At 35.2% G+C, this 24,706-nt stretch overlaps 2 protein-coding genes across 6 annotated transcripts; one reads left to right on the top strand and one right to left on the bottom strand.

The window, feature by feature from the left end:
- Window positions 1–1,823: 1,823 nt before the first annotated feature.
- On the bottom strand, window positions 1,824–15,497 carry LOC127842677 (uncharacterized). 3 transcript variants are annotated; one of them, XM_052372313.1, is made up of 3 exons: window positions 15,343–15,497; window positions 14,567–15,085; window positions 1,824–2,317 (listed from the first exon to the last, which is right to left on the bottom strand). In XM_052372313.1, exons 1-3 carry the CDS (start codon window positions 15,395–15,397, stop codon window positions 1,851–1,853), a joined length of 1,041 nt encoding a protein of 346 aa, XP_052228273.1. In that variant the 5' UTR covers window positions 15,398–15,497; the 3' UTR covers window positions 1,824–1,850. The 3 variants fall into 3 exon arrangements, with proteins under 3 accessions (XP_052228273.1, XP_052228275.1, XP_052228274.1); XM_052372315.1 differs by lacking the exon at window positions 14,567–15,085 and having other exon boundaries at window positions 1,824–2,836; XM_052372314.1 differs by lacking the exons at window positions 14,567–15,085; window positions 15,343–15,497 and adding an exon at window positions 3,094–3,240 and having other exon boundaries at window positions 1,824–2,836.
- Window positions 7,635–24,068, top strand: LOC127842672 (oocyte zinc finger protein XlCOF28-like). 3 transcript variants are annotated; one of them, XM_052372303.1, is made up of 3 exons: window positions 7,635–8,118; window positions 21,728–22,705; window positions 23,008–24,068. In XM_052372303.1, exons 1-3 carry the CDS (start codon window positions 7,666–7,668, stop codon window positions 23,632–23,634), a joined length of 2,058 nt encoding a protein of 685 aa, XP_052228263.1. In that variant the 5' UTR covers window positions 7,635–7,665; the 3' UTR covers window positions 23,635–24,068. The 3 variants fall into 3 exon arrangements, with proteins under 3 accessions (XP_052228263.1, XP_052228264.1, XP_052228262.1); XM_052372304.1 differs by lacking the exons at window positions 21,728–22,705; window positions 23,008–24,068 and adding exons at window positions 9,479–10,447; window positions 10,750–11,809 and having other exon boundaries at window positions 7,637–8,118; XM_052372302.1 differs by lacking the exon at window positions 7,635–8,118 and adding an exon at window positions 19,887–20,368.
- The last annotated feature ends 638 nt before the right edge of the window (window positions 24,069–24,706 follow it).

A 24,706-nucleotide genomic window follows, 5' to 3' on the forward strand; every position in this document is an offset into this window, starting at 1 on the left:
AATCATTATAGAACTTAATATCGTTATTACACGATTTAGATTCTCTTAATTGTGCTATTTTTTTATTTGAATTTCATTAATGTGCTTTAAAGTGACGCCCCGGTAGCGGTTACGGGCAGGTATACTATATAGTGGTTAAAGGGATCTTTTCACGCTTTGGTAAATTGACAAAATTGAAAAAAGTTGTTTCAGATTCGTAAGTTTTTGTTTTAGTTATGATATTTGTGAGGAAACAGTAATACTGAACATTAACCATGCTCTAATATAGCCATTATATGCATCTTTTGACGATTTTAAAACATAAAAATTATAAAGCGTTGCAACGCGAAACGATTGAATAATTTGGAGAGTTCTGTTTTTGTCGTTAAGTTTTGTGAAACTACGAAGATTGCTTATATAAGGTATAAAATACGTGAAGAATGTGTACTCGGCGGAATAGCTCAGTAGGCTAAAGCGTTTTTACTTCAGGACTCTGGCAGGACTCCAGGGGTCAATGGTTCGAAACCTGCTCCGGGCAATGTTCTTTTCCTTTTTTTATTTTTTTTTCTTGAATTTTTACTGGAGCTTTTATGATCCAATGTTTACATTTATTAATATAAAGCATTTAATGAATAAGTTAAAAAAAATGCCAAAATCTGTGAAAAGGCCCCTTTAAGATTGTGGACATGTGGAAACAGCGTTGTAGCCATTTTTTAAATAAGAAATATCTTTAAAATGATGTTTAGCATTAATTTCAAACATGAAAGTTAAAATTAGACAATTTGATCTGAGCCCATGTATTTAATAAACTAAAAGTGGATTGCATACCCAGTTAATAATGTTAACGCTTTTTGTTATGGTACATCTCGATATGTTTTCACGTTTATATTGGACATATAATTTATGTATTGCGTCCCTGAGTCTATTCATTAACTAACATAGACAGTAATAAATAGAAAAAAATAAATAAAGAAAAAAATCGTCACGCACTCGAGTACGTACCAGGTAATTGGAAATGAACGTCACATATGTGGGAATAGATAAGTTAAAGATTTTCCCCTCATCATGACACTTAAGTATTTCGATGTTTGTTTTCTTACCACATGAGTGTGATTCACCGATTGGTTTCACTCATTTCTTCACATAGAATTTGTTGTTGTTTTTTTCAACAGCAATAGTGCTTTATCATCATAAGGCGCTCAACGAAAGAACAATCCTTCTTCCCCTGACTATTTACTGACCGAGTACTGACCCTAAAACTTTGCACGTTGGACTTAAATGCGTAATTGTAACTGAGCTAAAAATGTGTGTCTTTATATCGTATGAACATGCAGGGGCTAGACCGGATTTCCATACATTCTATGCGCTGTACTCACTAATACCCAAAAGGACGCAGTGATGTGGCCAATGTTCTGAGGGATTTCTCTTAAACCAACAAATACATATTCGGAAATTATTCATTCGGGTCTGTTAGAGGGAAATTTCCATAGTATTTCATAATTGCCATTTGATGTGAAAGAAAACCCGGATAAAACAGCCACGCCTATTAAGCAGATGAAAACCGTGCCAGAAAAGATACTGAAGAAGGAAATGTAGCCTTAATGCAGTCGTATTTGTTAAGTATTTAAATGGAGATAGGCCTTTGTTCTGTTTGCTAAGACTTAGTTCCTTTAGGCTTATCTCGGTGCCATGTACAGTAGAGAAAAGTTACTTCCGAGTTTTAAATACGTATTCAAATTATGTAGACCATGTTATCACATAATATACTGTTAATATAAAATAACTTGATTTTCTTAGAGGCAATTGTTCAGTTTGATGTAAAGCAATAACAACAAATACATAAAAGCTTTTTTAAATGCTATCTCCGAATTCTACTTCCCAACCATACCGCCAGGAAATGAAAATGAATTGCCAGAACCATTTTCTCCAAACCCGCCGTCGTTGCTCGTACCTTGGCCCGCGGTCTGTCCTCCCCAGGGGTTCCCGGAAGTAGAATTACCTCCACTTGGTCCCCAAGGATTGGTGCCGTTCGCAACCCCGAAACCGCCGCCACCAAAGTCACCACCAAACCCGTTTCCTGTTTGGTTTCCTGCTTGCCCGAAACCACTACCGGAACCAAAGCTGGATGCGCTATTGTCGGATCCCCCGTTTCCGCTTGGCGTGCCGAATGGATTGGGCCCATTACCCGTCGGAGCACCGAAGCCTCCTGAGCCATCTCCTCCAAAACTTCCGCCAAACGGATTCGAATTTCCGGAGCTGTTACCTGGGGCGCCAAATCCTCCACTGCTTGGACCTCCAAAACTTCCGCCGAACGGGTTTGAACTTCCGGAGCTGTTACCTGGATCTCCAAACCCACCACTGCTAGGACCCCCAAAACCTCCTCCTAATGGGTTTGAACCATTAGAAGCTCCGATGCCGCTACTGCCGCCGTTGTTTGCCCCTTGGGCTGCAGAGCCGCCGCCTGATGGGGAACCGAAACCTCCGTCGCCTCCACCGGAACCATTGCTTCCCCACCCCAAGGCGTCTTTTCCAGACGAACTACCGGAGCCGTTTCCTGGAGTTCCAAATCCACCGCTGCTAGGACCGCCAAAACTTCCGCCGAATGGATTTGAACTTCCGGAGCTGTTACCCGGATCACCAAACCCACCACTGCTAGGGCCTCCAAAACCTCCTCCTGGTGGGTTTGAGCCATCAGGAGCTCCGAAGCCGCCACTGCCTCCGTTATTTCCCCCTAGGGCTGCAGAGCCGCCGCCTGATGGGGAACCGAAACCCCCGTCGCCTCCACCGGAACCATTGCTTCCCCACCCCAAGGCGTTTGCCCCAGACGTACTGCTGTCCTGCCTTACCGCGCGACTGTCTAAAACAAACAAGAACATTGAAATTATTAATTAGACACGTTGACCAAAGCCCTAATGGGGTGTTCATGTAGATGTGCCCGTTTTGTCGCGGTGGTTGATTGATAGTGTTTCTGGTGAACTTTGTTTTGCTATTATTTAAAATGATAGTTGCTGCGATTGCGATATTTATAATTATGAAAAAGATAGTGATGATGTGGGCGATTATGCTGATGATGGTGCTGATGATAATGATCAATTATTTAAAAAAATAATTTACCAGCAATGGAGAAAAGCACTGCAATTCCAAAGGAGCATAACAGTTTGCGAGACATGTTGGCAATCTAAAAACAGAGTCACTTATGTTCCATAACGTTCCGTCTGTCGGTCTTATCACATGATTTAGAGATATAACAAGTTGTGTACATGAACGTTGTCAATTTAGGCATGCTTGTGTGGCAGGTGAAAGTCGCCCCAAACGTATTAACCCATTTATGCCAAGTGGACTCTCCCATCCTTCTAAATTGGATCAATTTATTTCCAAAATTAGGGATGTCTAGTATATTTATTTCTATATTTAGAATATTTCTTACAGAAATTCCTTTAAGCAAACAGCGCGGACCCTGATGAAACGCCGCATCATGCGGCGTCTCATCTGGGTCTACGCTGTGTGCCAAGGCCTTTTTTCTAGACGCTAGGCATAAATGGGTTAAATCTAGAACGAATTTCACAATCTGACAATTGGTGAATTCCGTTCACGTCATCTGAATCTTCGCCTTTCAATAAAATAATCTGGAAAGCCAAAACACGAAATAGCGAAGTTATAATAGACTGTATACTACACATTTGGTTAATATGCACATTTTAGTACAATATGTGTCACATCAGTTTCGTTGGTGGATTTCTACTGACACGTCAAAATATCAAAATCGGGTAACATGTGAGCTTATCTTCTATGTTATATTTTCTGGTGAAAATGCTATCAAGAGAGTGTTACACAAAGCCATATTTCCCAACAAAATCCGTTTCATGTAAACAGGCGCAAGCCATTTGAAAAAAAAAAACAATAACAGAACAAGACAATAATGAAGATCTTGGTACCACAGGTGGTTAGCGTGTGGCTATGCTATTAATTAGTGAAAACATCATTTTGAATGATAAATAATCATATTATAACGAAAAATTAACTTTTCTGAAAAAATATTTCACTATCAAATATATATATTATATAGTGAAATATTTTTTTTCAGAAAAGTTAATTTTTCGTTATAATATGATTATTTATCATTCAAAATGATGTTTTCACTAATTAATAGCATAGCCACACGCTAACCACCGTTATATATATATTTGATAGTGAAATATTTTTTTTCAGAAAAGTTAATTTTTCGTTATAATATGATTATTTATCATTCAAAATGATGTTTTCACTAATTAATATCATAGCCACACGCTAACCACCTGTGCTTGGTACCCCCGGTTGACGGACCTGCGTGTGATATAATTGCTTATCGTTCTATCACTGCCACACACTACCACCATTGAGCATTCGTTATATGTTAATTAATGAAAACAGTAAACATATTTATTTATATTTGGTCGTATTTGTCTTAATCAGCTGTTCACCTTTAATGACCTCATTCACTTTTAATGACCTTATAAATGTTGCACGAGTGCCTGACTATTATTTACTCTACTTGGTAAATAAACACAGGAACGGTATACATAATAATAATAACATTATATTATCGAATATCGACATAAAATCGTCGCGGAATCTTATAAACCTTACAAATAGTGTATGTATAAATCTTCATAAATCTTAAAGATTTAATAAATAATTGACTTACGGCGGATAAAAAAAATGAACGCATGATACACGTTGCGCAATAACACGTTTTTAATTAATTTACATGCAATTATATAATTAAACTTGTATATTTCGAACTTGCTTGCCGAATATCGTTTCTAAGATATTTGTTTGTTTATCGTAAAGGCTGTTTTCTTATTAACGTCATTTACCGTTAGTAGTTTACAACGTCAACAACAAAAACTACAACATGCGTGAGTCTTTATTTTTTGCTTTGGTTTGTTTAAAAACAACCTATACTACAACCAGTGACCTAAAAATGTAAAAATGAGTCATTGCTTGAACCGATTAGTCGCTGCTGACATTCGTTATAAAATGTAACCGATTCAGCGAGTTACTTTTCAAATAAAATAAAATAACAACTTAAAGCGGGTATATACGATCTTGTCAAATATTTATTAATTAATATAAAATGTGTAAAAAAAACTTATTATACATATATTTCAATATAAACTAAAATAAAAGTTTAGAAGAACAGGTGTCGAAAAATGCTGAATAAGCCAGATATTTAATTCTGAAATCGAAAAAGGCTGTACAGCCGAATTCGCCAGCATGTATATCATGCATGTACGATGTGAATCTAAATTTAGTTTAACGGTTCATTTGAAATTCCTGCAGCGATATCGATTCACACGACACACGAACACTTACTAAAAAGACGAATGCATCGGTTATTGTAGGAAAATAATTACGAATTATCTTCGTCACAATCGGCTCGGGGCGCTAATTTGTATTTGCTGTATTTTATGAAATTCGTCTTAAATGTATCATTCTTCTTGCATATTGTGTGTTATTATAACATATTTGTATCAATATTTTACAATTCAGCACATATAAAAATCGTATATACCCGCTTTAATAAAGTACTTTTCCTTTTGAAGTCGTTAGTTTTTTTGCAAACACCTTTATTCCACCCAAAACTCGCTAGTTTGTTCGCGGTCAATTTAACACAAAAAATTTCTAATTAGCACCAAAGCATGCTAGCAATTGCCGTCATATTGATTGGGATATTATCGCCGTATGAGATTAATGGATGTTGGCGGTCGATTAAAGACCAAACAACGTAATTAAGGTACAGACTGTGGATGAATAATAATTAGAAAATAATTAGTTTGTGATAGTTGCGATATCGCATTGATTACTTGTGAGACATCTCAACCGAGCAGCATTTCGTTTTGAGAAACTAAGAAGAGATAGTAATTCTCAACGTCTATGGATTGTGAAATATAAATCCTAAGACAGTCTGCAAGTATAGACATTGTAAAAGTATACGTAAATGCTGTAAAGTGGCCTGAAAACGGATATTCAAAGATTATAAGCAGAGGTAAGAACATTATTTTAAAATCACCAATCTGCATTGGTACTAAATAATACATATTTTGTAAATCGAAAGTATGTATAAACAATTACACATTTAGTGATCTTTTCACATTTTTCTTCTATTCTTTTTTACAATTATAGTTAAGGGAAATTAAGTTCTACAAATAACACCGATAACTACTAAGGACATCAGAGAAGATCAACAAATTAATGCATTTTTTATTTATGATCTTTCATATTGCTGAACAACAGTAGGTGTCGTTTAAAATGACAATAATTCAGGCATTCAAATATTAAGAACATTTTTATGTTCGTGCGTTTTACCGATAACTGCTTTTTATAGAAACATATGTGACAATCCCAGCAATCGTGGCATATGGTGATAAAATCACACACGTTTAGAAACAACGGAAACAAATAACGCTACACGTGTCAAAAGCAGCAATTTCGCGTGCTGACACTTCGGAGTACGGGAAATAGCGGTGTGAAATGACACGCGTGATTTGAATAATACTTACACTTCTTTTGGCAACATGTTTACTCGCTAACAAGATAGTAGATATTCCATACACCACAAACGTCAGTCAATATTCTATTTCTAACGTAAAGCCTACTAATTTACACACAAAGATTTATTTTGAACTGGGATATCTGCGTGGCTGTTTCTTTAACGAAAGTCAGGTTGTTTCAGCGTTTAAAGACAAGTAAGTCCGGCCTTTGGTGGTAACTTAATTTAGTCACGTGTATTTCATGTTACTTTTTCATATTTGATTCTATATTATGGATTTAATTTTGTTCCTATTGTCATTTTGACGTTTACGTTATTTATGAAAATTGCTCGTCATAAAGACTAATTACTAGATTCCGATTGATAAATATCCATATGGAATGCATTTGAGTCGTAAATAGCTACGCAGGTTTCTTTATCATACAGATCGAAATCACGTCGATAAAAAGATACTATTTGAGATAAGCGGTCGCAACCCACTAGTGGTGTTGTAAACCTGTTGACAAGCAAAACACTAACACGATCTATTAAAATATTTTGATTTTATCAAAATATATAATTAGTTGTCAGCTAGTACATAAATACAAAGGATGAATGGATTTATTGACTTGAATTTATCTAAATGTATTTGTTGTTGACAGCATAAATTAATACAAATGTTTTGATGAAATTTACTGTCTTGATGATTTCGGTTGATAAATGTTATATTCAATCTAACGATTGCAAGGTATATAAACACTTGTTATGTTCAAACTTAACATATTTCAAGGCGTGCATGTTAAGACTTGACTTCACCCGTCTGATAAAGGTAACAATGCTGTTTTTCAATCTTAATTTGTACGTATATTATATCCACGCACGTGTTATTGTATTGATTTTGTTGTTTAAATACATTCATTACAATAAACGGCAGGTCCATATATAATTTCTATGTTAGACATGTGGTTAAATTGCTGTAGGGCAATTCTATAGAAAAAAATACTATTGACAGAAGAAAAAAGCGTCACATGTTTAGTGTTTTGGAACATCCTGTCGCGTCAATTAAGCAGCAATATAGTATGTTTAACTTCTTAAGCTAAACATAATCTTCATTCAATTTTCAGCGATTATCTACGGTCACACGGTATACCACTCCACTCTTCACGATCATTAACATGGTGATCGCTGATATTCATCAATCGAAGAGGCGTGTGTCCCATGGGGATGGACCGGGAGACCAAATCGTGACCTTTGACTCGGCGCGCGTGATTGGTGACGCTTATCGCAACAACAGTAGCGACAGATATGCCTCGAGGGGTACACATAATGTTACCGCGGTACAACACGATCTCTCAGACGAAATATACATGGAGGATGGAGCAACTGAGGTAGACTGCAGCCTCAATTCGGATATGTCATCAGTTTTCGCGACCAGTAGCTGTTCTCTGGCCGTCAGTGAGGATATATCGGATTCAGAAATGTTGACGTGCCCGCAGTGTGCGGGAAACTTCCGGGACAGGGAAAACCTCTTCCGGCACGTGAAGGAGGCACACCAGCAGCATGTCAGCGCCATAAGCGGGCGCAGGAAGTTCCGTTGTGACCAGTGTCAGCGTTCGTTCAAAACTATGGTAAGTGTAATTTTACAATTACAAGTTTGTTTTGTTGACATTCACATGTTTGTTGTTTTTCTTTATCTGTAAAAGTAATTTATAAAGGTCGTTCAACACCATCATCATCATCTACAACATCTTCCTTCATCTCCTTCGTCTCATCATCATCACAGCTCCGCCCGTATGCACTGAATTGGTGAATCAGATGAATTTGTTTCAGACTGCAAAGTGTTGTTTAGGTTTGCAAACTTCCACTTATTTGGAGGCGTGATTATTTTGTCGAAAAAAGTTTACAGTTTCACTGTATACATACAGGGAGAAATAATATAAGTTAATATAATGATAATGATAATAATAATCATAGTGATAAAAATAAGATTGAAGATAATAATAATAATAATAATAATAATAATAATAATAATAATAATAATAATAATATAATAATAATAATAATAATAATAATAATAATAATAATAATAATAATAATAATAATAACAATATAATAATAATAATAATAATAATAATAATAATAATAATAATAATAATAATAATAATAATAACAATACTACTACTACTACTACTACTACTACTACTACTACTACTAATAATAATAATAATAATAAAAGAAATAATGAAAATAAATAATAATGATAACAACAATAACAACAACTATAATAATAGTATTATTTATTTATTTATTTATTTATTTATTTATTTATTCATTCATTCATTCATTCATTCATTCATTCATTCATTCATTCATTCATTCATTCATTCATTGATTTATTGATTTATTTATTTATTTATTTATTTATTTATATATTTATTTATTTATATATTTATTTATTCATATATTTATTTATTCATATATTTATTTATTCATATTTATTTATAATAAATAAATAAATAAATTATTATTATTAACACCTGTAAATCCTTTATTTATGAAAGATCACACATTAAAATAAATTACCTAACTACCTTATTTAAAGATTTTCAACAATAAAATAAGCCAGTATGCGTTGACGTTTTCGAAAATGGATTGGAAACATGTACACTTAACGTATCATAAAAATAATAAACAAAAATTTTTTGTTATGTTTCATTATCGATATCAGCAATATTATTGTGAAGAATGCATACCCCAAGATTATACACTATTGCGCTGCAATTGTAATTTTTGGAAACAAGATCAATATACATGTAATTAAAATGTCTTTTTGTATGCAATATTTGTAAAAAAAATGTTACGTAACTATTCACCGAATGATATAATGAAAAGCAAGCAAAAATGAAAGGTTTCCGTCTATGCTATCTAAAAAGTTATACGTGTAACATTAATTTATTAAAAGCATACAATTCTATTTTCTATTTACAGACGGCACTACGAAATCATGCTCGGACGCATCCCAACTACTTTTCCCAAGAAGACGGCTTTCTGAACTCGTCGAGGAACGTACGTCGGGCGTCAATGGACATTTCCGGTGCGCTAGAATGTGCCGACGTGACTTTCACTATATTAGACGCGTCCACATCTACAGTCAACAGCAACGTGTCACATTCTCCCGATGATGACGTCAGTATGTGTGATGAACATGACGTCACGATAACCAACGAACCGGATGTGCATGATGTGGAACATCGAACAACGGATAGTTATATTTCCGAATCATCACCAGTGTCCGATAGGAAAAGAACTTCTCGACGTTACAGTGCAATACCAGTGCCACTTCATAGACGAGTTCTCGAACTGAATCATAAGTCGGTTGACAAATATAAATCAGACTGTGAAACTGTTAATACGAACACTCCAATCCAGATTAGACGGAGGTCGTCACTGATACCACGACCTAAAACGCCGTCAAGCTCGACGACAGCACAGCGTTCCAGTGACAGAACGGCTAGACTGAGAACTCCTCTGAAGAGATGCAATACACCCCGCATAGACCGGACCCCGATCTCACAGAGAAGGACTCCCAATTGGAGTCACCATAGAGATAATACGCCTGGAGGCAAACAACAGGTTCCAGGGACACCAAATAGTAAGCCGAAGACGCCGAAAAAAACAAAGACACCGAAAACACCTAAAACACCTAAAACGCCAAAGACCCCGAGAAGCGCGACGCTGATACCTTCAACAAAGAAAGACGTGTTGAGAAAGGCAAAGAATTCTGCCACGAAGGGCCCAGCGCATCCTGGCGGTGAAAAATTCACGTGCGTGAAATGTGGGAAGACGTTTGTGGAGCGCGCGAAGCTCGAGGTACACTTTGCAGCGCATGCACACGAGACTCCGGAAAAGTGCGGAATACCCCGCCGAACGCTGAAACGCAACTTAATGAATAAGCAGGTACTCATAATTATATTGCTCGTCAAATATTAGCGACTTAAAAAATCAATATTACATCAAGTTTTTAATGCATTTATCTTGATGACACTTATAAAAACAATGAAGATAGTACTTAGAATACTTTAAATCATATTATTTATGAAGTGCGCTTCATTTTTTGTTTGTTTAAGTATTAAATCCAAATTAAAAAGCTTGATTTGGGCAGGTTAACTCGTACTGTTTCAGTACTCTATTTATTTGTATGTATCTACGTCTTAAGTATAGCATTAACGCAATCATTTGCAATAACATTCTTTTTCCAGCTCGAGATTCCGACGGTGTGCGAATCGCTCGTAAGTACGCCGATCAAGATATACCCGTGCGAGAAATGTGGGCGTAGCTACGACTCACAAAAGTTCCTGGACACTCACATGAAAATACACTCCATAGATACGCCGTACAAGTGCGAAAGCTGCGACAAACAATTCAAGTACCTCTCCTCGCTGAAGGCGCACAGTTTCGTCCATCGCGGAGAGTCTCGTGAAGTGGTGACGCAATCCGATGACGTCATATCTGCCGATAACGCCAAAGACTCCGCTCAACGGTATTATAGTACTCGATCGATTAGCAACAGAGACTTCTCAAAAGGCATGGACAGTCTGAATGTATTCTCCTTCCTCACGAAGATCACCGGAAATGAATCTTTAAGTCAGTTGGACCTTGACCTGCCATTCTGCTGTAAGTCATGTGACTTCAAGACCAGCGCCCCAGCAGCTCTGTTGAGACACATGAAGGAACATGCGCGCGCCACCGGCAAGTATGTGTGCGCCGTCTGCAACAAGTCTTACAAGTCGCATAGCAACCTGAAGACACACGAGAAGGTCCACACTATTAGCAAACTAAGACAGATCCTAATCGAGGGTAGCATGACACGCACTTGCCGCCAGTAGAATTGGTGGTGTGTTACCGATAGGATGAATCGCATGCGAGGTTAAACTGTTTCTGTCCACTTTAGAACAACTAGAATGCATTGATTTATCTGAACAATTTTAACTTTCAGGTATCTTCTTGCAAATAGTAACTAATATATTTTAGTGCTGTAGGAGTTAGTACTACACCGCGGACGTGTTGAAATGAGTTAGTTGCTGTATTTGTAGATATATGTGACTTGTCCATATAACTTACATTTTTGTTCTGTTTTGTATAACCATGATTGACCTTAAATTCTTTTTTGTGTGAATCTCGCAACTCAGATGTGTGTTCAGTATTAAAACTGAGTTTTATATTGCGATGTTGTTTGTAAATAAAATGCATAAACTGTTTTTATTTATTGTATTTTGTTTGTGTACGTTGAAATATTTAAAATAAAACATAAAACGGGAACTAATATCTTCACAGTATTATATGATTTTATGTGGGTAGAGTTGAGGGTTAAACTCGTAAACATATATATATGTTTCATTACTATCTTTAAAATAGTAATAAAAACTTATTATATATATATATATACATATATATATATATATATATATATATATATATATATATATATATATATATATATATATATATATATATATATATATATATATTAAGTTTTCATTACTATTTTAAAGATCTGAAAAGAGACGACTTATTTAATATGAAAACAATCAGTGTGCATTACTATTTGCATTGCTCATATTATTTTCACTTCAAACCGGAAACGAAACCAATATTTCTTAGAAATGAAACAGTTTTGAAAATAAACTAAAAGTAGTGATGCGATGAATAATGCAAGGCGGTGTTTAAAGCGGCACGTAGCAGCCAACACACAAAAAACACTTTTTGTAGAAGGTTTACGTTTATGCGGTAAAGCGTAACAACAAAAGCAGTCGTGTGTGCCATTATTGTACCATTATAATGCATAAAATTTACTTTGATTACAAATTCTAATACATATTGAATATCTTTGCATATGCCAGAGTTTGACGATCGGCCCTAATCATACGGGAATTGATAGTATTAAAACATGTAAGGGTCATATAGCTATGTGAAACATTTTCCGAATGGAATGGACGCAATGAAGATTGTTCGTCATGTAATGTGTGTACTCGTATATAAAGGAGAACGGTGTGTGTAAAATGTGTAGACGAACGATGCGATAATCTTGCCACGTTTACTTTCACCATAATAATGATAATGATTATTTGTATATATACATAGTCCATATGACGTCGACATTTTCAGATGACACATATTTCTATGAAAGCATTTATTTTAAATGCACGTGTGTTCTCTTTTAGTTACATAGTCAATCGTTTGATTTCTTTTTTTGTCATGAAAATTCATAAAACGATAAATAATAATAATTTTTTTACATATTTGTTTGAGGGATACTCAAATGTATGTATTCAGCGAAAACCAGTCATTTGTATCGATTCAATACGAAAGTTAATAATTCGGTGCCGACGTAATCCACACGGCTAGACTCCTCTGATTTGGGATTATCTTTAATCATTATATTTGAGCTATTTAAATGTGATCTGTCACACCGAGGTGTGATAGAGTATTGCCAATGCTTATTTAAGGAATTACACAGGCACGTTATAGACTCGAGCTCAGCAGGTAATCTAAACAATCCGCGCTGGAATATCTTTATTTTCAAACATTGTAATCTAATTAGAATTAAGTAATTAGGAACTAGACTTTGTGTTTATATTTCAACGATGATGTCTTGTGAAAGGAATTTAAAAAAAGATATAATATCCTACATATAGTCTTCTTAACCCATTTATGCCTAGTGGACTCTCCCATCTTTCTAAATTGGATTAATTTATTCCCAAAATTAGGGATGTCTAGTATATTTATTTCTATATTTAGAATATTTCTTACAGATATTCCTTTAAGCAAACAGCGCCGATCATCTGGGTCTACGCTGTTTGCCAATGTCTTTTTTTCTAGACGCTAGGCATAAATGTGTTAAAAACCACATAGAAAAAATTTCTAATTGTAAGCCTTGTGTTTCCATATTTTCATTTCAATATGTTATAGATTGCAATCAAACCGGGATTATTAATCCTTGATTGAATATCAATGATTAAAAAAATAACACAATTGATTAAACTTAAAAATAAACCTTTATAACTTTGGTATAACATAAATACAATTTGGTTTTCTTCGCTCACTGCATGAAAAAGAACGATGAAGTTTCGAACCTCGAAGACAGACAACCGTTATTAAAATATTGTATAGTTAAAAATAAAAAAGTAAAGTTTAATCAGGCTGATGTGATTGATGTCTTAACACGTACACACATACATTTTTCAGCGTTTTATTACATACAAAAATATAGTAAGCAACGTTATACCAAATGCATTTCATTTTATGCGAATATAAGTCGTTTATTATAAAATTTAGATGAAAATCACCTGTACATGGTTTTCGAAATATTTGAGTATTTATCAGCTCATACCGTGCAAACATTATTATCTGAATGTAATAATCTCAAAAGTATGTCGAATACATGGGCGTTGCCTTTGTAAGAAATGTAATATAAAAAAATAGAAGATAACCGTGGTAAATATGCATGCATGCATGTATGAAATTTAGCTGACGTTCCTGGCAACGGAAATTATATTGAAGATGCACAAATTGCACGAATGTTAATTAGCATTCGCATTTCAATTTACCTGAGCATTTTTCGAATGTGAAAATTGTTATTGGGCAATTGATAACACAATTGAAAAAAAGAACAACATATGTCCCGTTTGTTGTATCATATGAAAACGTTCCTGATGATATTCAGATGTATTAACAAAAAAAAAAAAATTTAATTGGTGCAAAAAAATCAAAACAGGAATGATCATCCACATACAGACAGGAAATATTCAAAATCCGAAATGCTTTCACCATAATGCAGCCAGTCCCAAATGCCTTGGTTCTTTTCGTTGGAAAGAAATTCCGATTTAAACATGTCCGGTATAATTTGCTTCGGGGGTTTAGTTGCCTTTAATTGCTCATACGATTCGAATTCGTCCGCTGAAAACCGAATTTCTTTTCTAACGTTTTCATCAGATGTATTCTGTTCGATAACAATTCTTTTAAATGGTACTATGCTTTTACGACTCTGGGATCTTTCAAGCACAACTTTATGGTTACCTGGATCTCCAAACCCACCACTGCTAGGACCCCCAAAACCTCCTCCTAATGGGTTTGAACCATTAGGAGCTCCGATGCCGCTACTGCCGCCGTTGTTTGCCCCTTGGGCTGCAGAGCCGCCGCCTGATGGGGAACCGAAACCTCCGTCGCCTCCACCGGAACCATTGCTTCCCCACCCCAAGGCGTCTTTTCCAGACGAACTACCGGAGCCGTTTCCTGGAGTTCCAAATCCACCGCTGCTAGGACCGCCAAAACTTCCGCCGAATGGATTTGAACTTCCGGAGCTGTTACCCGGATCACCAAACCCACCACTGCTAGGGCCTCCAAAACCTCCTCCTGGTGGGTTTGAGCCATCAGGAGCTCCGAAGCCGCCACTGCCTCCGTTATTTCCCCCTAGGGCTGCAGAGCCGCCGCCTGATGGGGAACCGAAACCCCCGTCGCCTCCACCGGAACCATTGCTTCCCCACCCCAAGGCGTTTGCCCCAGACGTACTGCTGTCCTGCCTTACCGCGCGACTGTCTAAAACAAACAAGAACATTGAAATTATTAATTAGACACGTTGACCAAAGCCCTAATGGGGTGTTCATGTAGATGTGCCCGTTTTGTCGCGGTGGTTGATTGATAGTGTTTCTGGTGAACTTTGTTTTGCTATTATTTAAAATGATAGTTGCTGCGATTGCGATATTTATAATTATGAAAAAGATAGTGATGATGTGGGCGATTATGCTGATGATGGTGCTGATGATAATGATCAATTATTTAAAAAAATAATTTACCAGCAATGGAGAAAAGCACTGCAATTCCAAAGGAGCATAACAGTTTGCGAGACATGTTGGCAATCTAAAAACAGAGTCACTTATGTTCCATAACGTTCCGTCTGTCGGTCTTATCACATGATTTAGAGATATAACAAGTTGTGTACATGAACGTTGTCAATTTAGGCATGCTTGTGTGGCAGGTGAAAGTCGCCCCAAACGTATTAACCCATTTATGCCTAGTGGACTCTCCCATCCTTCTAAATTGGATCAATTTATTTCCAAAATTAGGGATGTCTAGTATATTTATTTCTATATTTAGAATATTTCTTACAGAAATTCCTTTAAGCAAACAGCGCGGACCCTGATGAAACGCCGCATCATGCGGCGTCTCATCTGGGTCTACGCTGTGTGCCAAGGCCTTTTTTCTAGACGCTAGGCATAAATGGGTTAAATCTAGAACGAATTTCACAATCTGACAATTGGTGAATTCCGTTCACGTCATCTGAATCTTCGCCTTTCAATAAAATAATCTGGAAAGCCAAAACACGAAATAGCGAAGTTATAATAGACTGTATACTACACATTTGGTTGATATGCACATTTTAGTACAATATGTGTCACATCAGTTTCGTTGGTGGATTTCTACTGACACGTCAAAATATCAAAATCGGGTAACATGTGAGCTTATCTTCTATGTTATATTTTCTGGTGAAAATGCTATCAAGAGAGTGTTACACAAAGCCATATTTCCCAACAAAATCCGTTTCATGTAAACAGGCGCAAGCCATTTGAAAAAAACAAAAACAATAACAGAACAAGACAATAATGAAGATCTTGGTACCACAGGTGGTTAGCGTGTGGCTATGCTATTAATTAGTGAAAACATCATTTTGAATGATAAATAATCATATTATAACGAAAAATTAACTTTTCTGAAAAAAATATTTCACTATCAAATATATATATTATATAGTGAAATATTTTTTTTCAGAAAAGTTAATTTTTCGTTATAATATGATTATTTATCATTCAAAATGATGTTTTCACTAATTAATATCATAGCCACACGCTAACCACCGTTATATATATATTTGATAGTGAAATATTTTTTTTCAGAAAAGTTAATTTTTCGTTATAATATGATTATTTATCATTCAAAATGATGTTTTCACTAATTAATATCATAGCCACACGCTAACCACCTGTGCTTGGTACCCCCGGTTGACGGACCTGCGTGTGATATAATTGCTTATCGTTCTATCACTGCCACACACTACCACCATTGAGCATTCGTTATATGTTAATTAATGAAGACAGTAAACATATTTATTTATATTTGGTCGTATTTGTCTTAATCAGCTGTTCACCTTTAATGACCTCATTCACTTTTAATGACCTTACAAATGTTGCACGAGTGCCTGACTATTATTTACTCTACTTGGTAAATAAACACAGGAACGGTATACATAATAATAATAACATTATATTATCGAATATCGACATAAAATCGTCGCGGAATCTTATAAACCTTACAAATAGTGTATGTATAAATCTTCATAAATCTTAAAGATTTAATAAATAATTGACTTACGGCGGATAAAAAAAATGAACGCATGATACACGTTGCGCAATAACACGTTTTTAATTAATTTACATGCAATTATATAATTAAACTTGTATATTTCGAACTTGCTTGCCGAATATCGTTTCTAAGATATTTGTTTGTTTATCGTAAAGGCTGTTTTCTTATTAACGTCATTTACCGTTAGTAGTTTACAACGTCAACAACAAAAACTACAACATGCGTGAGTCTTTATTTTTTGCTTTGGTTTGTTTAAAAACAACCTATACTACAACCAGTGACCTAAAAATGTAAAAATGAGTCATTGCTTGAACCGATTAGTCGCTGCTGACATTCGTTATACAATGTAACCGATTCAGCGAGTTACTTTTCAAATAAAATAAAATAACAACTTAAAGCGGGTATATACGATCTTGTCAAATATTTATTAATTAATATAAAATGTGTAAAAAAAACTTATTATACATATATTTCAATATAAACTAAAATAAAAGTTTAGAAGAACATGTGTCGAAAAATGCTGAATAAGCCAGATATTTAATTCTGAAATCGAAAAAGGCTGTACAGCCGAATTCGCCAGCATGTATATCATGCATGTACGATGTGAATCTAAATTTAGTTTAACGGTTCATTTGAAATTCCTGCAGCGATATCGATTCACACGACACACGAACACTTACTAAAAAGACGAATGCATCGGTTATTGTAGGAAAATAATTACGAATTATCTTCGTCACAATCGGCTCGGGGCGCTAATTTGTATTTGCTGTATTTTATGAAATTCGTCTTAAATGTATCATTCTTCTTGCATATTGTGTGTTATTATAACATATTTGTATCAATATTTTACAATTCAGCACATATAAAAATCGTATATACCCGCTTTAATAAAGTACTTTTCCTTTTGAAGTCGTTAGTTTTTTTGCAAACACCTTTATTCCACCCAAAACTCGCTAGTTTGTTCGCGGTCAATTTAACACAAAAAATTTCTAATTAGCACCAAAGCATGCTAGCAATTGCCGTCATATTGATTGGGATATTATCGCCGTATGAGATTAATGGATGTTGGCGGTCGATTAAAGACCAAACAACGTAATTAAGGTACAGACTGTGGATGAATAATAATTAGAAAATAATTAGTTTGTGATAGTTGCGATATCGCATTGATTACTTGTGAGACATCTCAACCGAGCAGCATTTCGTTTTGAGAAACTAAGAAGAGATAGTAATTCTCAACGTCTATGGATTGTGAAATATAAATCCTAAGACAGTCTGCAAGTATAGACATTGTAAAAGTATACGTAAATGCTGTAAAGTGGCCTGAAAACGGATATTCAAAGATTATAAGCAGAGGTAAGAACATTATTTTAAAATCACCAATCTGCATTGGTACTAAATAATACATATTTTGTAAATCGAAAGTATGTATAAACAATTACACATTTAGTGATCTTTTCACATTTTTCTTCTTTTCTTTTTTACAATTATAGTTAAGGGAAATTAAGTTCTACAAATAACACCGATAACTACTAAGGACATCAGAGAAGATCAACAAATTAATGCATTTTTTATTTATGATCTTTCATATTGCTGAACAACAGTAGGTGTCGTTTAAAATGACAATAATTCAGGCATTCAAATATTAAGAACATTTTTATGTTCGTGCGTTTTACCGATAACTGCTTTTTATAGAAACATATGTGACAATCCCAGCAATCGTGGCATATGGTGATAAAATCACACACGTTTAGAAACAACGGAAACAAATAACGCTACACGTGTCAAAAGCAGCAATTTCGCGTGCTGACACTTCGGAGTACGGGAAATAGCGGTGTGAAATGACACGCGTGATTTGAATAATACTTACACTTCTTTTGGCAACATGTTTACTCGCTAACAAGATAGTAGATATTCCATACACCACAAACGTCAGTCAATATTCTATTTCTAACGTAAAGCCTACTAATTTACACACAAAGATTTATTTTGAACTGGGATATCTGCGTGGCTGTTTCTTTAACGAAAGTCAGGTTGTTTCAGCGTTTAAAGACAAGTAAGTCCGGCCTTTGGTGGTAACTTAATTTAGTCACGTGTATTTCATGTTACTTTTTCATATTTGATTCTATATTATGGATTTAATTTTGTTCCTATTGTCATTTTGACGTTTACGTTATTTATGAAAATTGCTCGTCATAAAGACTAATTACTAGATTCCGATTGATAAATATCCATATGGAATGCATTTGAGTCGTAAATAGCTACGCAGGTTTCTTTATCATACAGATCGAAATCACGTCGATAAAAAGATACTATTTGAGATAAGCGGTCGCACCACTAGTGGTGTTGTAAACCTGTTGACAAGCAAAACACTAACACGATCTATTAAAATATTTTGATTTTATCAAAATATATAATTAGTTGTCAGCTAGTACATAAATACAAAGGATGAATGGATTTATTGACTTGAATTTATCTAAATGTATTTGTTGTTGACAGCATAAATTAATACAAATGTTTTGATGAAATTTACTGTCTTGATGATTTCGGTTGATAAATGTTATATTCAATCTAACGATTGCAAGGTATATAAACACTTGTTATGTTCAAACTTAACATATTTCAAGGCGTGCATGTTAAGACTTGACTTCACCCGTCTGATAAAGGTAACAATGCTGTTTTTCAATCTTAATTTGTACGTATATTATATCCACGCACGTGTTATTGTATTGATTTTGTTGTTTAAATACATTCATTACAATAAACGGCAGGTCCATATATAATTTCTATGTTAGACATGTGGTTAAATTGCTGTAGGGCAATTCTATAGAAAAAAATACTATTGACAGAAGAAAAAAGCGTCACATGTTTAGTGTTTTGGAACATCCTGTCGCGTCAATTAAGCAGCAATATAGTATGTTTAACTTCTTAAGCTAAACATAATCTTCATTCAATTTTCAGCGATTATCTACGGTCACACGGTATACCACTCCACTCTTCACGATCATTAACATGGTGATCGCTGATATTCATCAATCGAAGAGGCGTGTGTCCCATGGGGATGGACCGGGAGACCAAATCGTGACCTTTGACTCGGCGCGCGTGATTGGTGACGCTTATCGCAACAACAGTAGCGACAGATATGCCTCGAGGGGTACACATAATGTTACCGCGGTACAACACGATCTCTCAGACGAAATATACATGGAGGATGGAGCAACTGAGGTAGACTGCAGCCTCAATTCGGATATGTCATCAGTTTTCGCGACCAGTAGCTGTTCTCTGGCCGTCAGTGAGGATATATCGGATTCAGAAATGTTGACGTGCCCGCAGTGTGCGGGAAACTTCCGGGACAGGGAAAACCTCTTCCGGCACGTGAAGGAGGCACACCAGCAGCATGTCAGCGCCATAAGCGGGCGCAGGAAGTTCCGTTGTGACCAGTGTCAGCGTTCGTTCAAAACTATGGTAAGTGTAATTTTACAATTACAAGTTTGTTTTGTTGACATTCACATGTTTGTTGTTTTTCTTTATCTGTAAAAGTAATTTATAAAGGTCGTTCAACACCATCATCATCATCTACAACATCTTCCTTCCTCTCCTTCGTCTCATCATCATCACAGCTCCGCCCGTATGCACTGAATTGGTGAATCAGATGAATTTGTTTCAGACTGCAAAGTGTTGTTTAGGTTGCAACTTCCACTTATTGGAGGCGTGATTATTTTGTCGAAAAAAGTTTACAGTTTCACTGTATACATACAGGGAGAAATAATATAAGTTAATATAATGATAATGATAATAATAATCATAGTGATAAAATAATTGATGATGATAATAATAATAATAATACATAATAATAAGAATAATAATAATAATATAATAATAATAATAATAATAATACTAATAATAAACAATATAATAATAATAATAATAATAATAATAATAATAATAATAATAACAATAATAATAACAATAATACTACTACTACTACTACTACTACTACTACTCATAATAATAATAAAAGAAATAATGAAAATAAATAATAATGATAACAACAATAACAACAACTATAATAATAGTCTATTTATTATTATTTATTTATTTATTTATTCATTCATTCATTCATCATTCATTCATTCATTCATTCATTCATTCATTCATTCATTCATTCATTCATTCATTCATTCATTCATTCATTCATTCATTCATTCATTCATTCATTCATTTATTTATTTATTTATTTATTTATTTATTTATTTATTTATTTATTTATTTATTTATTCATATATTTATTTATTCATATATTTATTTATTCATATATTTATTTATTCATATTTATTTATAATAAATAAATAAATAAATTATTATTATTAACACCTGTAAATCCTTTATTTATGAAAGATCACACATTAAAATAAATTACCTAACTACCTTATTTAAAGATTTTCAACAATAAAATAAGCCAGTATGCGTTGACGTTTTCGAAAATGGATTGGAAACATGTACACTTAACGTATCATAAAAATAATAAACAAAAATTTTTTGTTATGTTTCATTATCGATATCAGCAATATTATTGTGAAGAATGCATACCCCAAGGCATACACTATTGCGCTGCAATTGTAATTTTTGGAAACAAGATCAATATACATGTAATTAAAATGTCTTTTTGTATGCAATATTTGTAAAAAAAATGTTACGTAACTATTCACCGAATGATATAATGAAAAGCAAGCAAAAATGAAAGGTTTCCGTCTATGCTATCTAAAAAGTTATACGTGTAACATTAATTTATTAAAAGCATACAATTCTATTTTCTATTTACAGACGGCACTACGAAATCATGCTCGGACGCATCCCAACTACTTTTCCCAAGAAGACGGCTTTCTGAACTCGTCGAGGAACGTACGTCGGGCGTCAATGGACATTTCCGGTGCGCTAGAATGTGCCGACGTGACTTTCACTATATTAGACGCGTCCACATCTACAGTCAACAGCAACGTGTCACATTCTCCCGATGATGACGTCAGTATGTGTGATGAACATGACGTCACGATAACCAACGAACCGGATGTGCATGATGTGGAACATCGAACAACGGATAGTTATATTTCCGAATCATCACCAGTGTCCGATAGGAAAAGAACTTCTCGACGTTACAGTGCAATACCAGTGCCACTTCATAGACGAGTTCTCGAACTGAATCATAAGTCGGTTGACAAATATAAATCAGACTGTGAAACTGTTAATACGAACACTCCAATCCAGATTAGACGGAGGTCGTCACTGATACCACGACCTAAAACGCCGTCAAGCTCGACGACAGCACAGCGTTCCAGTGACAGAAAGGCTAGACTGAGAACTCCTCTGAAGAGATGCAATACACCCCGCATAGACCGGACCCCGATCTCACAGAGAAGGACTCCCAATTGGAGTCACCATAGAGATAATACGCCTGGAGGCAAACAACAGGTTCCAGGGACACCAAATAGTAAGCCAAAGACGCCGAAAAAAACAAAGACACCGAAAACACCTAAAACACCTAAAACACCTAAAACGCCAAAGACCCCGAGAAGCGCGACGCTGATACCTTCAACAAAGAAAGACGTGTTGAGAAAGGCAAAGAATTCTGCCACGAAGGGCCCAGCGCATCCTGGCGGTGAAAAATTCACGTGCGTGAAATGTGGGAAGACGTTTGTGGAGCGCGCGAAGCTCGAGGTACACTTTGCAGCGCATGCACACGAGACTCCGGAAAAGTGCGGAATACCCCGCCGAACGCTGAAACGCAACTTAATGAATAAGCAGGTACTCATAATTATATTGCTCGTCAAATATTAGCGACTTAAAAAATCAATATTACATCAAGTTTTTAATGCATTTATCTTGATGACACTTATAAAAACAATGAAGATAGTACTTAGAATACTTTAAATCATATTATTTATGAAGTGCGCTTCATTTTTTGTTTGTTTAAGTATTAAATCCAAATTAAAAAGCTTGATTTGGGCAGGTTAACTCGTACTGTTTCAGTACTCTATTTATTTGTATGTATCTACGTCTTAAGTATAGCATTAACGCAATCATTTGCAATAACATTCTTTTTCCAGCTCGAGATTCCGACGGTGTGCGAATCGCTCGTAAGTACGCCGATCAAGATATACCCGTGCGAGAAATGTGGGCGTAGCTACGACTCACAAAAGTTCCTGGACACTCACATGAAAATACACTCCATAGATACGCCGTACAAGTGCGAAAGCTGCGACAAACAATTCAAGTACCTCTCCTCGCTGAAGGCGCACAGTTTCGTCCATCGCGGAGAGTCTCGTGAAGTGGTGACGCAATCCGATGACGTCATATCTGCCGATAACGCCAAAGACTCCGCTCAACGGTATTATAGTACTCGATCGATTAGCAACAGAGACTTCTCAAAAGGCATGGACAGTCTGAATGTATTCTCCTTCCTCACGAAGATCACCGGAAATGAATCTTTAAGTCAGTTGGACCTTGACATGCCATTCTGCTGTAAGTCATGTGACTTCAAGACCAGCGCCCCAGCAGCTCTGTTGAGACACATGAAGGAACATGCGCGCGCCACCGGCAAGTATGTGTGCGCCGTCTGCAACAAGTCTTACAAGTCGCATAGCAACCTGAAGACACACGAGAAGGTCCACACTATTAGCAAACTAAGACAGATCCTAATCGAGGGTAGCATGACACGCACTTGCCGCCAGTAGAATTGGTGGTGTGTTACCGATAGGATGAATCGCATGCGAGGTTAAACTGTTTCTGTCCACTTTAGAACAACTAGAATGCATTGATTTATCTGAACAATTTTAACTTTCAGGTATCTTCTTGCAAATAGTAACTAATATATTTTAGTGCTGTAGGAGTTAGTACTACACCGCGGAAGTGTTGAAATGAGTTAGTTGCTGTATTTGTAGATATATGTGACTTTGTCCATATAACTTACATTTTTGTTCTGTTTTGTATAACCATGATTGACCTTAAATTCTTTTTTGTGTGAATCTCGCAACTCAGATGTGTGTTCAGTATTAAAACTGAGTTTTATATTGCGATGTTGTTTGTAAATAAAATGCATAAACTGTTTTTATTTATTGTATTTTGTTTGTGTACGTTGAAATATTTAAAATAAAACATAAAACGGGAACTAATATCTTCACAGTATTATATGATTTTATGTGGGTAGAGTTGAGGGTTAAACTCGTAAACATATATATATGTTTCATTACTATCTTTAAAATAGTAATAAAAACTTATTATATATATATATATACATATATATATATATATATATATATATATATATATATATATATATATATATATATATTAAAGTTTTCATTACTATTTTATAGATCTGAAAAGAGACGACTTATTTAATATGAAAACAATCAGTGTGCATTACTATTTGCATTGCTCATATTATTTTCACTTCAAACCGGAAACGAAACCAATATTTCTTAGAAATGAAACAGTTTTGAAAATAAACTAAAAGTAGTGATGCGATGAATAATGCAAGGCGGTGTTAAAGCGGCACGTAGCAGCCAACACACAAAAAACACTTTTTGTAGAAGGTTTACGTTTATGCGGTAAAGCGTAACAACAAAAGCAGTCGTGTGTGCCATTATTGTACCATTATAATGCATAAAATTTACTTTGATTACAAATTCTAATACATATTGAATATCTTTGCATATGCCAGAGTTTGACGATCGGCCCTAATCATACGGGAATTGATAGTATTAAAACATGTAAGGGTCATATAGCTATGTGAAACATTTTCCG

The sequence above is a fragment of the Dreissena polymorpha genome, chromosome 8 (assembly GCF_020536995.1).
Source record: "Dreissena polymorpha isolate Duluth1 chromosome 8, UMN_Dpol_1.0, whole genome shotgun sequence".
In the NCBI taxonomy this organism is placed as follows: domain Eukaryota; kingdom Metazoa; phylum Mollusca; class Bivalvia; order Myida; family Dreissenidae; genus Dreissena; species Dreissena polymorpha.

Coding starts and splice junctions, on each gene's coding strand:
- LOC127842672 (XM_052372303.1), top strand. CDS start 7,666: ATGGTGATCGCTGATATTCATCAATCGAAGAGGCGTGTGTCCCATGGG. Junction 8,119..21,727: donor AGCGTTCGTTCAAAACTATG/GTAAGTGTAATT, acceptor TTCTATTTACAG/ACGGCACTACGAAATCATGC. Junction 22,706..23,007: donor GCAACTTAATGAATAAGCAG/GTACTCATAATT, acceptor TTCTTTTTCCAG/CTCGAGATTCCGACGGTGTG.
- LOC127842677 (XM_052372315.1), bottom strand. CDS start 15,397: ATGTCTCGCAAACTGTTATGCTCCTTTGGAATTGCAGTGCTTTTCTCC. Junction 2,837..15,342: donor AGTGCTTTTCTCCATTGCTG/GTAAATTATTTT, acceptor TGTTTGTTTTAG/ACAGTCGCGCGGTAAGGCAG.